Source organism: Caloenas nicobarica, chromosome 7 (assembly GCF_036013445.1).
Source record: "Caloenas nicobarica isolate bCalNic1 chromosome 7, bCalNic1.hap1, whole genome shotgun sequence".
Lineage (NCBI taxonomy): Eukaryota > Metazoa > Chordata > Aves > Columbiformes > Columbidae > Caloenas > Caloenas nicobarica.
This window is the reverse complement of record NC_088251.1, coordinates 2,887,783-2,901,206: the sequence shown is the minus strand read 5'-3', so window position 1 is coordinate 2,901,206 and position 13,424 is coordinate 2,887,783. Positions and strand designations below refer to the sequence as shown.

The 13,424-nt window shown below is 39.6% G+C and overlaps 1 protein-coding gene across 2 annotated transcripts in view; it reads left to right on the top strand.

Annotated features, from left to right (window-relative positions):
- Positions 1-13,424, top strand: part of DOCK1 (dedicator of cytokinesis 1) — a 287,412-nt gene that overhangs the window by 154,679 nt on the left and 119,309 nt on the right. For both annotated transcript variants that reach the window (XM_065639491.1, XM_065639490.1), the window contains exon 28: positions 9,396-9,497. In XM_065639491.1, coding sequence (XP_065495563.1) covers positions 9,396-9,497 — 102 coding nt within the window. The remainder of the gene's footprint in view (positions 1-9,395; positions 9,498-13,424) is intronic.

Below are 13,424 nucleotides of genomic sequence, written 5' to 3'. Positions count from 1 at the left end.
AGTTCAGCTTTTTTTCCTTATCGTTTATCTAACACTGAGTGCTAGAACAGGTATGTCTTTCATTTTGAGAGCGTTCCAGAGGATGATGATAATAATTATAGTTAAATTAGCTTCCTAACAATAATGCGAAGAAAGTAAGACATCATTTTGTGTTGGGTAGTCTAAAATAAACAAGATGAAAGGCTTTCCCCGGAGCAAGGAAGGCAGTTAGTCTGAGGTTCATGTTACTGTCAGGAATTTGTTATTCCCATGTTCAGTCTGGACCAGGATGATGGCACTTTCTGTTCCCACTCATTCCTGTGGGCTCTTGTTTTGCATTTCTGTCGTTCTCCAGTGCTGGGGACAGGGAGAGGTCTTGGTGAGATGCTTTTGAGTTAGTGATTCCCCGAACACTGAAACACTTGATGAGGATTTTGGACATGCACAGATCAAATTAATGTACATGTGCATGAAGATGTCGATTCACTGAGCTTTACTCCAAGCCCAGAATAAGTAGCAGCTAATGTCACTGGTACTTAAATTAGAGAGCAAAGATTCACAGTGTGCACGTGAACTTTGGAGATAGGCTGTCGCCAGTCAGGTGGCATCATAGGGAAGAAAATTCCAGTTTACAAGAGAGGTTTAAAGGGGAGAACAAAATCTTGCTTTGTCCATGGTGGTGGAAAACATCGCCTGCTTTACCTGTTAGACAACCCAGCCGGAGCTGTGGCAGCAACGCGGACAAAAACATCATTAAATGCCTTTGGGGACAGTGGGTAAATCTTTAAACCCAATGGTACCGGTCCAAATTCCTGCATCTTTTTAGCAGATTTATAAGTACCAGTGCACATCTCTCTGCTCTGCTGTGAGTTTGTATCTTTGAAGCCTTACTCAAAGGTTACTCCTCCGCGTGGGGCTCTGTGGAAACTGCTCCTCAAATAGGGACCGATGCTCTTGTTCGTTCTGCCTCTCAGTCCTTCCCGATGTGTCCCGACATCACACGAGTGGTGTGAAAAGCTCGAGTGCCAACCAGTGATAATTACAGCAAAAGTCATTCTAAATCCCAAAATTTAGATCTTATAGCCCAAATTCAGTGCTGCATGGTTCCAAAATTCTCTAAGCATATATTTTGTATGGCTTTTCCTTTTTTTTTTTTTTTCTTTTACTGTTCGAATACCAGCCAAACCCATAAATACTGTTGTTTTGTGTATTGTGTTAGTATTAATAGAAGTGCGAAGCCCGGTACCTGAAACAGATTTACTGAGGGCAGTTCTCTAGATTCTCAGTGGAATAATTTTTAGTAAAGCAGGGGGAGAAAAGAGGTGGGGGAAGGCAATTGCATTTAGAAAACAAAAAATAAATGGACTGACCTTCAGAAATCTTAAGCACTGTGATATCCATTGAAGGGTATGCTGTTTAATACTGAGACTGTAGAGAGCTTTTTAAAGCGAAGCATTTTTGGCTAAAATGGACTTCTTTGAAAAAGAGCCTTAGAAAAATGATAAATGGTGGTGTTAAAATGGCTCATTAATTTTTTGCTTGCCTTTTACGAAAGTTGGTGCAAAGTGCTTTCAAACTAGGGAACGCTTTGTGTATATTCTCATTGTGCGTATCATCAAATTTCTAATAAATAAGCCTTTTGCAAAAGGTATTTCAGTTGAGCTATCGTGATCTCGGGTTCTGGTTTTGAGCTGCGTGAAGATCCTTTTTTACTGTTCTCACCAGAGGTTTCCCTGTATTCAGAGACGTAGTTTGGTTTTTTTTTCCCTATGGTTTGGGAATGTGGGATTTTTCCTTCAAATGAAACAATAATCAGGATTTTGCTTGTTCAGAATTCATTTAGAAGCGTTAGATCAGAACGGTAGCATTGTTACAGCATGGAAAGGTGTCGAAGGGTGGATATTTTCAGCTGGTTGAATATTTTTACCTGGCTGGAGCTCACAAAGATTGGGAAGGATTTGGAACCTGCTGCCTCGGAATTGGGGGAAGGTGGCTGTAGGTTTTGTTTTCCTGGCACTTGATAGTTGAAAGATGTTTGGAAACCTTTAGACAAAGATTTCTTGCTAAGAACCAGCTTTTCCAAATAAAATACCTTCCAAAATAAATACGTAATTATGGTACTTCAGTAGGGCTTTTTTCTCTGCAGTTCTCAAACTAGTTTTTACAGTAAAACATGAAGCAGGAAACTGAAAAAAACATACCTTCTTTGCATTTATTTTACATCCACAAAGTTGTTTTGTTAATTGCAAGAGCTCTTATTGACTTGAAATGTATCTCGGAGTTTTCGCTTACTGGTTTGCCACGTAGGAGTCATGCCGAGCGGTTCCTGCAGGGGCTCAGCGTGGACCTGACCTCTCTCAAGTGTTCTCTTTTGTGGAAAATGCCTAATTTGTGTTGTTCGGAAGAGCTTATGGATGCGGCAGTTTGCACCAGAGGGGCTGGAGACTGCAGAGAGCTGTGGGAAGGGGCGAGCACATGGGGCAGCCACGGAGGGACGGGCAGATCCTGGTCTGATGGTGCAGGAGAGGTCCCCAAAATGGGGAGAATTGGGAGCTTGTGACTTCTGGCAGCGGAAGGATGAACACGGGGTTGAACAGGGAGGCTTTGGGGGGACATAAGAGCAACCCCCAGGCTGTTGAGAGGTCAGAGGCAGGTTCTTCATTGCAGTTGTCCTCCATCCTCGGAGGGTTCAAGACTCGACGGGATTTCCAACCCTGGAGCTGCCCTGCTTAAGCAGGCTGGAGGAGAAGCCTCCTGAGGTTCCTCAGCCTACATCATTATCCCCGTGACGGTCTTAGCACACCTAAATACTCTCCTTTCATGGCCCACCCATGGAAATCGAAAATTTCCTTAGATCTTGTGCTCTTTTGAGGAAAATCAGCTAAATGTACATTATTTTCTATTTTGGAACCAAAGTGCTTAGCCAGTCAGGACATAGTAATCATCATTGAAGTCCTGACAAAGATTTCCTTTTAAAACAAGTTTTCTATTGATTGGTAGTGATGGACCTGTCAGAGATCAAATCTAGGTCTGTAAAGTATCTTTTGAGTTAAAACAAGATATGCAAGACTAAGTAAGCAAATATTCACCTATAAACTTCCATATCAGTCTTGTGAATTCTGAATGGACCTACAGGGAATCGAGTTGACCTAAATGAGGTTTCTACTAAACAGGGACTAGGGAAGCACCGAACTGCTTCAGTCGGGTTGGGTAAAGGTAAAGTCTTGTCCGAGAGCTCTGAGAGCAAAGTTTGTCAGCTCAAAATACCTTAGCAGATCTTGCTTCATTTTCAAAAAGATGCCTTTGTAATAATGGTTTTGGCGGTAGGAAAAAAAAAAACCCAAACATTTATCACTCACATTATTACAAATGTGAACTTCTGTTTCTCGAAGGAAAAAGACTCACATGTTTTATTCCTTCCATTTACTTGTGTTCAAGGAGGTAGAATTTGGCCTAAGGAAATGGGAAAGTGAAAAATGTCAAGATTTTGCACTTGTTTACATTCTGCTGCTGTATCCATGAAATAACTTTCTCTCTAAAGGTGCTACTGAATTTACTGTCAGGTTTTCTATTACAGGAAAAGAAGCGTTTGTTTTAATACTATGAGAAATATATGTATGAATTTATATACATATATATATATATATCTTTAGGGGTGTTTTACTTTGTTTTATGATTCCTGTCCTTACTCATATGACGATGTGGGTAGAGACCCTGCTGGCAGAAGGTGAAGGAATCTGCATCCGACTCGCTTTAGGTGCTGTATGGACGTCTAGGACTCAAGGATGGCTGTGGGTCCATCTGCCGGGCCCTGGCCAGCGGCTGGTCCTTGAGCACAGTCCAGAAAAGCCCGTCAGCAGAAACGGGGTGTTTTGCTCCTGGGGAGCTGAATCGTGTTCATACAGAGTGATCCCCATGCCTGGTTTCGGCTTATTGGCTGTTGGGTCTTAACCTTCATCATGAGCTTTCGCTGATGCTTGTGGTGATGTGACCTGGAACCTATGTGGGTATATTTTAACCGGTAGCTAATGGTGAGCTGTGTGCTACAGGGTCATGATATATTATACAATATATTCTTCAGAACAAGAAATGCTAGGAGATCTCTGCATTATCCATGTTGGGTTATCAAAGAATCACAGGATGGTTTGGGTTGAAGGGACCATCGAAGTCCACCCAGTGCCCCCCCTGCCATGAGCAGGGACATCTGCACCAGCTCAGGTTGCTCAGAGCCCCGTCCAGCCTGGCCTGGGATGTCTCCAGGGATGGTTCAGCCACCACCTCTCTGGCCAACCTGGGCCAGGCTCTCACCACCCTCAGTGTAAAACATTCCTTCCTCGTGTCCAGCCTGAATCTCCCCTCTTCTAGTTTAAAACCATCACCCCTTGTCCCATCACAACAGGCCCTGCTCAAAAGTCTGTCCCCATCTTTCTTATGGGCCCCTTTTAAGTACCGAAAGGCCGCACTAAGGTCTCCCCGGAGCTTCTCTTCTCCAGCTGAACACCCAACTCTCAGCCTGTCCTCCCAGCAGAGCTGCTCCAGCCGCGGATCATTTCTGGGGCTCCTCTGTTCCCACTCCAGGAATGTTACGATATTGTACCTTTCATAATACTTTGCTTAAGGGAGCAAACTTGTTTGCAGACACATTGGATTTTACATTTAGTAATGAGGCAACTCATCTTGCAGTGCAAGCTCACATGGCAGCACGCAATCTTAGCAGTTGTTACCAAAAAATGGAAATTTGGCGCATTTTAAAGATGGATTTCAATCTTGTGAGTCCAGAATTTGTGACAATTTCATTTGTGGCTTCTAGAAATTATAACAACTGATTTTTATTGCTTGATTTGTTGCAAATATATATAGAGTACAAGCAAAGAGAAAACTTACATCATTTTTATATCCTTGCAAACTGTCTGGTAATTGTGTGGAACTTAAACCGTTTTCAACAAAGGAAATTCTATGAAGATGTTCTGAAATCCAAAATGCATTGAGAAGTTTGTGCTAATATTTTTGGGTCATTTGTTTGTGGGTTTTGTTTGGTTGGTGTAGTTTTGTATGGGGTTTTTTGTTGTTGTTAGTTTCTATTATTTAGCCATTTATTTATTTCACTATGTTGTCTTTTAATGCTATATAGGGAAAATTTTATTGAAAAATAAATGCAACTTCACTTTTTCATCTGTGTAACAGGAACATTGTGGTGAAACATCCCCTAACTTAGTGTAGTTTTGATTTCTCTTAGATTTTCTCACTCTACATAAAGAGCTTAGTATTTCCAACTTAGAGATTTCCCTGGAAGAAAATGGACCAGGCTATTTAAAATAAGGTATTTTATCCCTGAAGGAGAAAAGCCTTGGCATGTGTTGTTTCTCCTGCAGGGAACTGTCTTCATTCTGAATTTTTTCAGTGTTAGTATTACTTCTGGGGGTTATTTGATATTTAAATTTCCCTACCCATATCTGTTAAAGGGCCATTGGAATATTTATTGTATTGTAAAGGTAATTTAAGAGAATACATACTTTCTGGGGATTCATGTGGCTCTTCAGCTTTTTCTCAGAATGGTTCTTTATAGGAATTAGAAAGAAGTTTAAATTTTGGAATTGCGTGGTCATTGTGTTTTAAATGTAAGGTGTATTCTGTGAATTATAATGCGTTGTTTCTAAAGAAGCAGCAACTTTCCCTTTCCTTTTCCCCTCTTTTTCCCTCTTTTGGCCCTCTTTATCCTCTCTTTTTCCCTCTTTTAAAAAATTATTATTTTTATTTTTTCTCTGAATTATCAGTCCTCCAGCATGGGAGCTGGATCTGCCTTCGCTTGCAACAAACTTACAGATGTTCTGCATCCCATGGTTTTGCTTTGGGAATTTTTACTAAATTCCCATTTGCCCCATTGCCCCTGGTTGGAAAATAAAGAATTAATCCAGTGCCTCTGCTTTTGGGCAGGAGAGAAATTAATTGTATTAAACTACTTGCAAAGTGCATTAAATGCACTTCTCTAGTATGATGTGTAGTAATTATCTTAGTCACTGTGTGATTACCTCATTTCTGAGCTTTGCAAGTTAAGGATGTGAAAGGGCTTTCAGTACAAACCTTGACACTATTTCAGTGAATAAATAGCTAATAATTGCCCAGGGCAATGCCAAGCCCCATGTGTTGCCCTTGCAGCACTTGCTGTATAAACATAGGTTTGCAATTACTCCTACAGTTAAAATTGAAATTGATTTTTTAGGGAATTAGATACTTTTTTTCCCTGTGTATTGTTTGGACTGGTATGCTCCCAAAGATGACAATGGTCTCAGAATCCAACCAAAGATTAAAAATCAATTTAAGATTAAAATTTAATAATGTTGTTAGCTGTTGCTAAATAGTTAATAGGCCATATTAAAAACACCTACAGTAGAAATATTGCCTAAAATAATTACAATTTTTTATTAACATTGTAATTAAGAGCATGCTGGCTGCAAATGATACCTCAGTAAGTGCAAAGAAAATTATGAAAAGTAAGCAGATGACTGGCAGTGTGCTTTTTTGTAATATTAAATAGATTTTCCTAACCAGCAGGGGCTTGAACACTATTTAGCAGGTGGGGATCTGAAGATAAATGTTGTGGCGGGGATGTCTGTGTGTGTAATGCAACGGAGGCTTAAAGGAACGACACTATATCAAAGAAGAAAAAGTTTTTTATTACCAAGATAATACTAAGATGAGGGTGATTTTTTTTTCTAATGCAGAGAAACAGGAAAAAAATGTTGATTAACTTGTCAAGAACCCTGAAACATTGTGCATGGCATCACTTTGGGGGCTCAGCATAGGCTGACATGGCAACATTTAGCATGTTTTTATAATTTTTTTTTAACAGAATTCCCTCACATTCATGTGCCACTTGTATTTGCTAAGCTTGTTTATTTTTCTGTATTTATTTTTTTCTCCAGCAACCATTCCAGGTTTTTAACAAGCTTTCATATTGTCATGTTCACGTGGAAGTCGAATGTTCAACCACCAGGCATTAAACTTTCATGCGTCCTTTCCGATTCTCACCATGCTAATTAAGAAGAGATTCTTCTGTAATTATCTCTCTCTTCAGGGACTCATCGTTTTCCCCAGTTTATGGGGACCATCATAGCAGTCACCAGTAGATGCGGAGGAGATGGCAATCAAATTCATCCACATCTCTAGCTGCTCCTGTAGCTAAAAATCCATATTAAAATGTGTTTGAAAGTTGCTTCACAGTCATTTTTTTCACAAGCAAGGTTGCCATGATATTTTCCCCGAGTATGAAATTCACCTTTTGAGTTTTGCAAATATGTGTATTAACTTCAATTACTCATCAAAGAGGTAGATAAATACGGAAATATGAACAAAGCTATTAGCCAGTTAGAGAAATCATGTTGTTAGAAGGAAGTTTTGACTGCTGGATTACCTGGAAAGGGCTGGATTTGCAAATGTGGGGCTGATCTATTTATGTGAAGAAAGGTAAAGACTGGTTGATGTGTTTGCAAAGTAGTGGACTTTACCCATTATTTGAGTGAGCGTCTGTAAAGACACCATGAGCAAAACAAAGTTTGTCTTCAGCTCTCCTAAGCGTTTATGAACCACGTGCAGAACCTCACGTGAAGTGATGGGCTGAATTCATAGAATCATTTGAGTTGGAAGAGACCCTCAGGATCATCGAGTCCAACCATAACCCAACTCCAGCACTACCCCATGTCCCGAAGAACCTCATCTCTGTCCAACCCCTCCAGGGATGGTGACTCCACCACTGCCCTGGGCAGCCTGTTCCGATGCCCAACAGCCCTTTCCGTGAAGAATTTTTTCCTGATATCCAATCTGATATCCTCTGGCGCAACTGGAGGCCATTTCCTGTTGTCCTATCACTTGCATCCCATCACTAATACCCATCCGCAGCCTAGTCTTAAACAGCCAATTTAAAGTATTTATAATTCTTACTAGCGGTGAAACATCACTTTGATTGATGACATCATTAGGGGAAAGAGGAGTGAATATCGGCTGTTGAATATTTTCTTGCAGGCATAAGCCCTTTTACAGTAGAGTGCTCGTTAGACAGTGTTTTGACAATTAACGTTTTGAGATTTTTGAGATGATCCCATCTTATTTACATTTCATAGTAGGAAGCATTATCTTTGTACCACCACAGCTTCTCTTCTTGTCATAGTTTGTTATAAAGTTCTTTTGATGTCACGGAACAGCAGCTCGAGTGGCCTTTCCGTTTCATATTCATGCCGGTTGCACGTGCCTAAGAAATCTCGTCAGGTTCCTTTGCATCGTGTAGAAAAAATAATGCATGGACAAAATCAGTTATGTGGGAGGTGAGCTCTAAACTCCATTACGGAGGAGAAAAGCAAACTCAAGGAGCGCTTATCTGGCGGAGTTGGGGGATTAGGCTGTAAATAAGGGGGCTCGTAACACACACAAATAACCTAATGCCATTTGGTGTTTGATCTCAATTACTTGGACTGATGTAGCAATAAAGATTTTAAATTGAAAGTAACACAGATCTTAAAGGTAACATCAAGAGCTCTCTGCAACACTTGGGAAGGAGAGAAAATTCCTGAGAGTTCTGTCAGGCCATGCATAATAACCTTGAAAACAGCACAATTTTATCTAATCATATAGAGTATAATTTATTTTCTGAGTAATTCTGCAGATTTTTTTCCGACTTTTTGTTCTTCATTAAAGACCAGACAAGGTGTGGTCTCTTACTACTGTAATCAGCCAACATTATTTAGCAAATAGTCAGAGAAGGAGGATGGACAAGCAGAGAAATCATTGGGGGGATCTAGTGGCCATGGAAGTGGCTTTGAGTTGTCCCTATGATACTTTCACAGACCAGAAGGAGAGATTAAACTTTTTCTTTTCTTTGGCGCTTTTTACTTTTTCCATAATTCAAGAGAGAGATATTTGATACTGCTGTTCTGTTTTTATGGAAGCTATTGGGTTTTGGTTTGGTTTGATTTTTTTTGAAGCATCACAGTATCTGAAAATACCACTCAATGAAATTAAAACTTGGGGCTTAACCGTGATGCTCAATATAATGATTTTTAAGGGATTTCTTCCTTGAGCAGAGTATTGACTTCCCAAATGCAAATCCTGATATTGCATGACATTTTTAGGAGTGCTGTTTATTACCTTCCAAAGCCTTTAATGCCCGAGCAATTTTTATATGAAGAATATGTTGCAGACTCTTCAGTGAAGGTGATAATAAAACCATGAAATTGGAAATAGAAACTCGTCAAGATTTTTTTTTCTTTTCTTGACAGAATTTTGCATATCTATTAATGAATTTAAATGATAGAATCGCATCCACTGTATTACATGGTGCTCTCTAGCACTTTTACATTTTGATAGCAAGTATTATCTTGCCTCACCTTAAATAATTGATTTGTTTGTACTTTTGTCTTTGATAGGGGAGTTTTGTGGCATGTATGACTGCTATTTTAAGGCAAATGGAGGACTATCACTATGCTCATTTAATCAAGACTTTTGGAAAGATGAGGTCAGATGTTGTGGTAAGTTAAACTTATTTTATCTGTTCATAAGAATAACTTGTGTTTTGTTTTGTTTTTTTTTCTTGTTACTGTTTGTTAAATACACTCATGAAATGCAAACAAAATGTGTTTGACATTACAGATTTAATTTAAGGGTAGTTAACAAGGTGCTATGACTTACACATTTTCTGCACTTGCAAAGGACAAAATGAACCTTCCTGCCACACGCAGGAATGCAGCTCGTCTCTGGAGCTGATCAATATTTTAAACAGCAAACACTGAGACAGTGGATTTAAGCCAATTAAAAGAAATCATTCGGAAATAGCAGTGCTGAGCTATTACTAAAAATCTGTTTTGTTTAAGGAGAGGAAAAAAAAAAAAGGCAGCTTTCCGGAGGAAAGGAACTTTCAGCGTTAAATCTTCCAGATGTGCCGATTTCGTTTGTTTAAATAGCTTTACTTACAGATCTGCTCGCTCTAAATTTTATACAAAACGTTTTAACCTTAAAGGTGCCCTCCGTTGGTAAATAAGCAACAATAATTGAAATTTGTCTTCTCAGAGTTGTTCGGTAGCCTAACTAAGCCAACGACACCACTTAATTAGAGCATAATGGGAGGGAGTTTATAGCTGAGGAGCTGGTCTCTAACGACCTGAGGTCTCATGGCCATATGGTGAGCGCACGTTGTGACGGAGCCACCAAACGTCTTGGCCGAGATCCATCAATTAGCGGATAACCCGAAGCCTGATCAGCTGGTTTACATCCCCCGCTCTGGTTCTGGGGATTCTCCTAGGTGTTTTAGGCAGATTTCGCCTGTATTTTAATCCTCAGGATGGCCTTTATTTAGGTTCCCCTCTTTCTTCCAAACCCAACATAACAAAACCCGGGGTCTTTGCGTAATTTCTTTATGTTTGGACTTCCCCACTTTGTCTTTAACTTCTTACTTCTGCTTATATGCTGCAAGATTTGAGCTCTGTGCCCTGTACCAGTTTCCAGATGAGGTGGTGGAGCCTCTGGTGCTCTATTTGTACCCGATCTGGAGTTATTAAAGTACGAAGCTGGTGATTGAGGAGAGTGAAGGCAAAGTCCAACCGCGCATTGCTGCAGAAGGACATCACAGTATCGCAAGGGTTGCTTCCCAGTTGCTTCAGGATCTCAGAGAACATCTGTGGATAGTTCTCTTCACTTGGTTTTCCACTAATAACAAAACATTCCCAAGCTAAATGCAGCTAAGATAGTGAAAATAATGTTTTTAATGCACAGAAAAGGCAGGAGTGTTAAGGTTAATCAAGCCAAATATTTCTGTAGTTTTAAAGTTGTTCAAACCATTTGGCTCTGGAAAAGGCAAACTGATTACAGGGTTTTGCATGGAAAAGGGTAAAAGCAGTTTGCTCTTTAAACACTTAATGAAAAAATGCAGAGAGAAAAATATTGGTTAGGAAATCTGTGATCGTTCTAATGGCAATAGAAGTGTTTATTTTAAAGTCTTTCTTTTTTGGTCTAAATTGTCTGAAAGGTGGTCCTGTAGCTTAGATCTTTCTGGTGAAAACAAGGGAGTAATTCTATTTTTGAAATTTCGCAAATGGTATATTTATAATAGCTTGTTTTCAGAGTTTCATTTAGGTGCTATGCAGTGCACTGGCATACATGAAGAATCACTGATTTCTTTTGTCTTGAGTCTCTGTATATTCATTCTTTTCTGTATGTTCTTGGGTTGTATAGCTGGACTTGCTCTGGACTGTTAAAACCTTATTTTCCATCAGCTATGTGGACTGTTCGACTACTTGTTTTCCTCCGATAAGCCACTTGACTGTGGTTTGTATTAGAATATACACTAAGCTAAACTTAGTTGTTGTAATGCTTTTATGTCTTTAATTAAAATGTACCATTTTAATGTTTTAATGTTGTTGTTGAGTAAATGATAATGTATGTTATTGGGCAACAAATTACGTAGTAACCTGGTAAAGCATTAAATGGGTAATACGTTAATGGTAGATAATGCTACTTTAAACTGACTTCAACATATGAGTAATTTAAAGGAAGGTGTGGAATGTTGAGGTATAATGAGGGTATATTGTTAATCCTGTGATAAAAGGAAACTACAGTGCATAAACTATTTTTTCTTTTTTTTTTTTAAAAAAAAAAACCGCACAAAACTGAGTCATCATTTAGGGCAAAAAGATGAAGATACCAGTTCAGTTTAAGAGAAAAACTTACATCACCTTCTCAGTGAGAACCAAGAGGGAAGTTCCTGTTCTCATCAGTATTTCTTCACAGATGAGATTTCATTGTTCGCCTGAAACCCACCCCTTGTTCAGTCCTTTCTGTTTCACCATCAGAAGCGATGCCCCGCGGAGCCTCCTTTGCCATTATCGATGCTGCAGTTCCAGTCTGCCCACCTTCCCCCTTAGGGCTTCTGCTCTCTGGCTTCAGGGATGGGATGCTGCTAGATGTGCACATCCCTTGGTGCTATATGGTTTGGGTGAAAAAAAAGCCCTTCTCTATTTCTTTGTTTAACTTTTCATGCTTTTTCCATTTCTCTTTGATCTGACAAATTTTCAAGGCAGTGTCCTTTGACTCACCTTTAGGGTTTATGTCTAGAAGTGTTTTCATTCCAACCCAACGTCCCTACACATGGAGGTGATACCTACATCTCCTATTACAGGGTTTGCGTTTAAATCACAAAGGCATAAAGAAGCAGTGATTTAAAACTGAAACTAGATTAATTCAAGCAGAAATGAATAGGTTTTTCTTGAAAAAAATTACAAGAAGAAGGGAGAACTTAAGTGAAGCTGTGGTTGCTTCTTCACCATTTTTCTTCAGCGTGTGGTTTGCTCAACCAGAAGTTACAAGCCTGGTGTTGGAACTGCTAGAGGAAACTTTATGGCCTGTGTTACGTAGGTGCCAGTTTTAGAATGTTACAATGATCTTATTTGGCCTCAAAAATCTTAGAGAAGTTGAGGTGGAATGTGCTAAAACCAGTCTTGTATCTCTCTGCAGAATATATTGTTTAGGTTCATTAAGCTCTTTCTGTTCAAAGAGGAATTTCGTGCAGTCAAGCCGCCATCATCCCGAGATGGAACGTCATCCGAGATCCCTGAGGTTATTTCTGGGACGAGCTGATCTCTCTCCCCTTTTTACTTGGTAAAATTTATGTTCAGACGAGACACATGTGGTACTAATTGCCAAAAAATATACACTCATGTTTTGCTACGTGGAGTATCTCAGATGTATTCCTCCCTGAAGGTAATTGAGACAACGTCCTGGAGTCAGTGGAGTATGTGGAATGACAAACTCCACAGGGTGCTTTAGATCACTATTTTCTGCACCTCCGTTTTCTTCTTCCCCCTTCATATTTTGCATTCCGTGGCTTTGGGTTTTCATGTGAGTATGTACATCGATGAGTATTGTACATCCTTCCAAGACAAGCTTTGACTAACCATCTGCCTACTGACCATCTACCTCCGTCACCGTCTACCCAGTTACAGGGCTGAGCTGTTTTCTTTCTGTAATTGGGGGGGGATTGTGAAGGGGTCCTGTCTATTCTGAATTTTGCTTCCTTGGGATATTATATAGAATTTGTATTTATAGTTAGAGAGAGATCAGGAGCTGCAGCCCGTACTTCTTTAGCACAGGTTTTTTATCATTTTTTTGATGTTCAGAACAATTTGTTCTGCTCCTCGGTATATTGGAAAGCAACACAGCATGAACTGACAGCTTCCCTCTCCATTCCCCCTCCTGAAAAATATCCAGGTTTTGCTCATAATATCAGGTTAATTCATATAAACCATTTGCTTATCTATAAGAAAGATAAAATTCAAAAGAGAGCAATTTTATAAATACTCTGAATACATGTAAGCGTCAGAACCTTGTTATTTGATCAATAATTAGCTTAGTTGTTACAGAGCGTTATCAAAGTACCTCTGTGGAAGTAAAATGTAAATATCAGT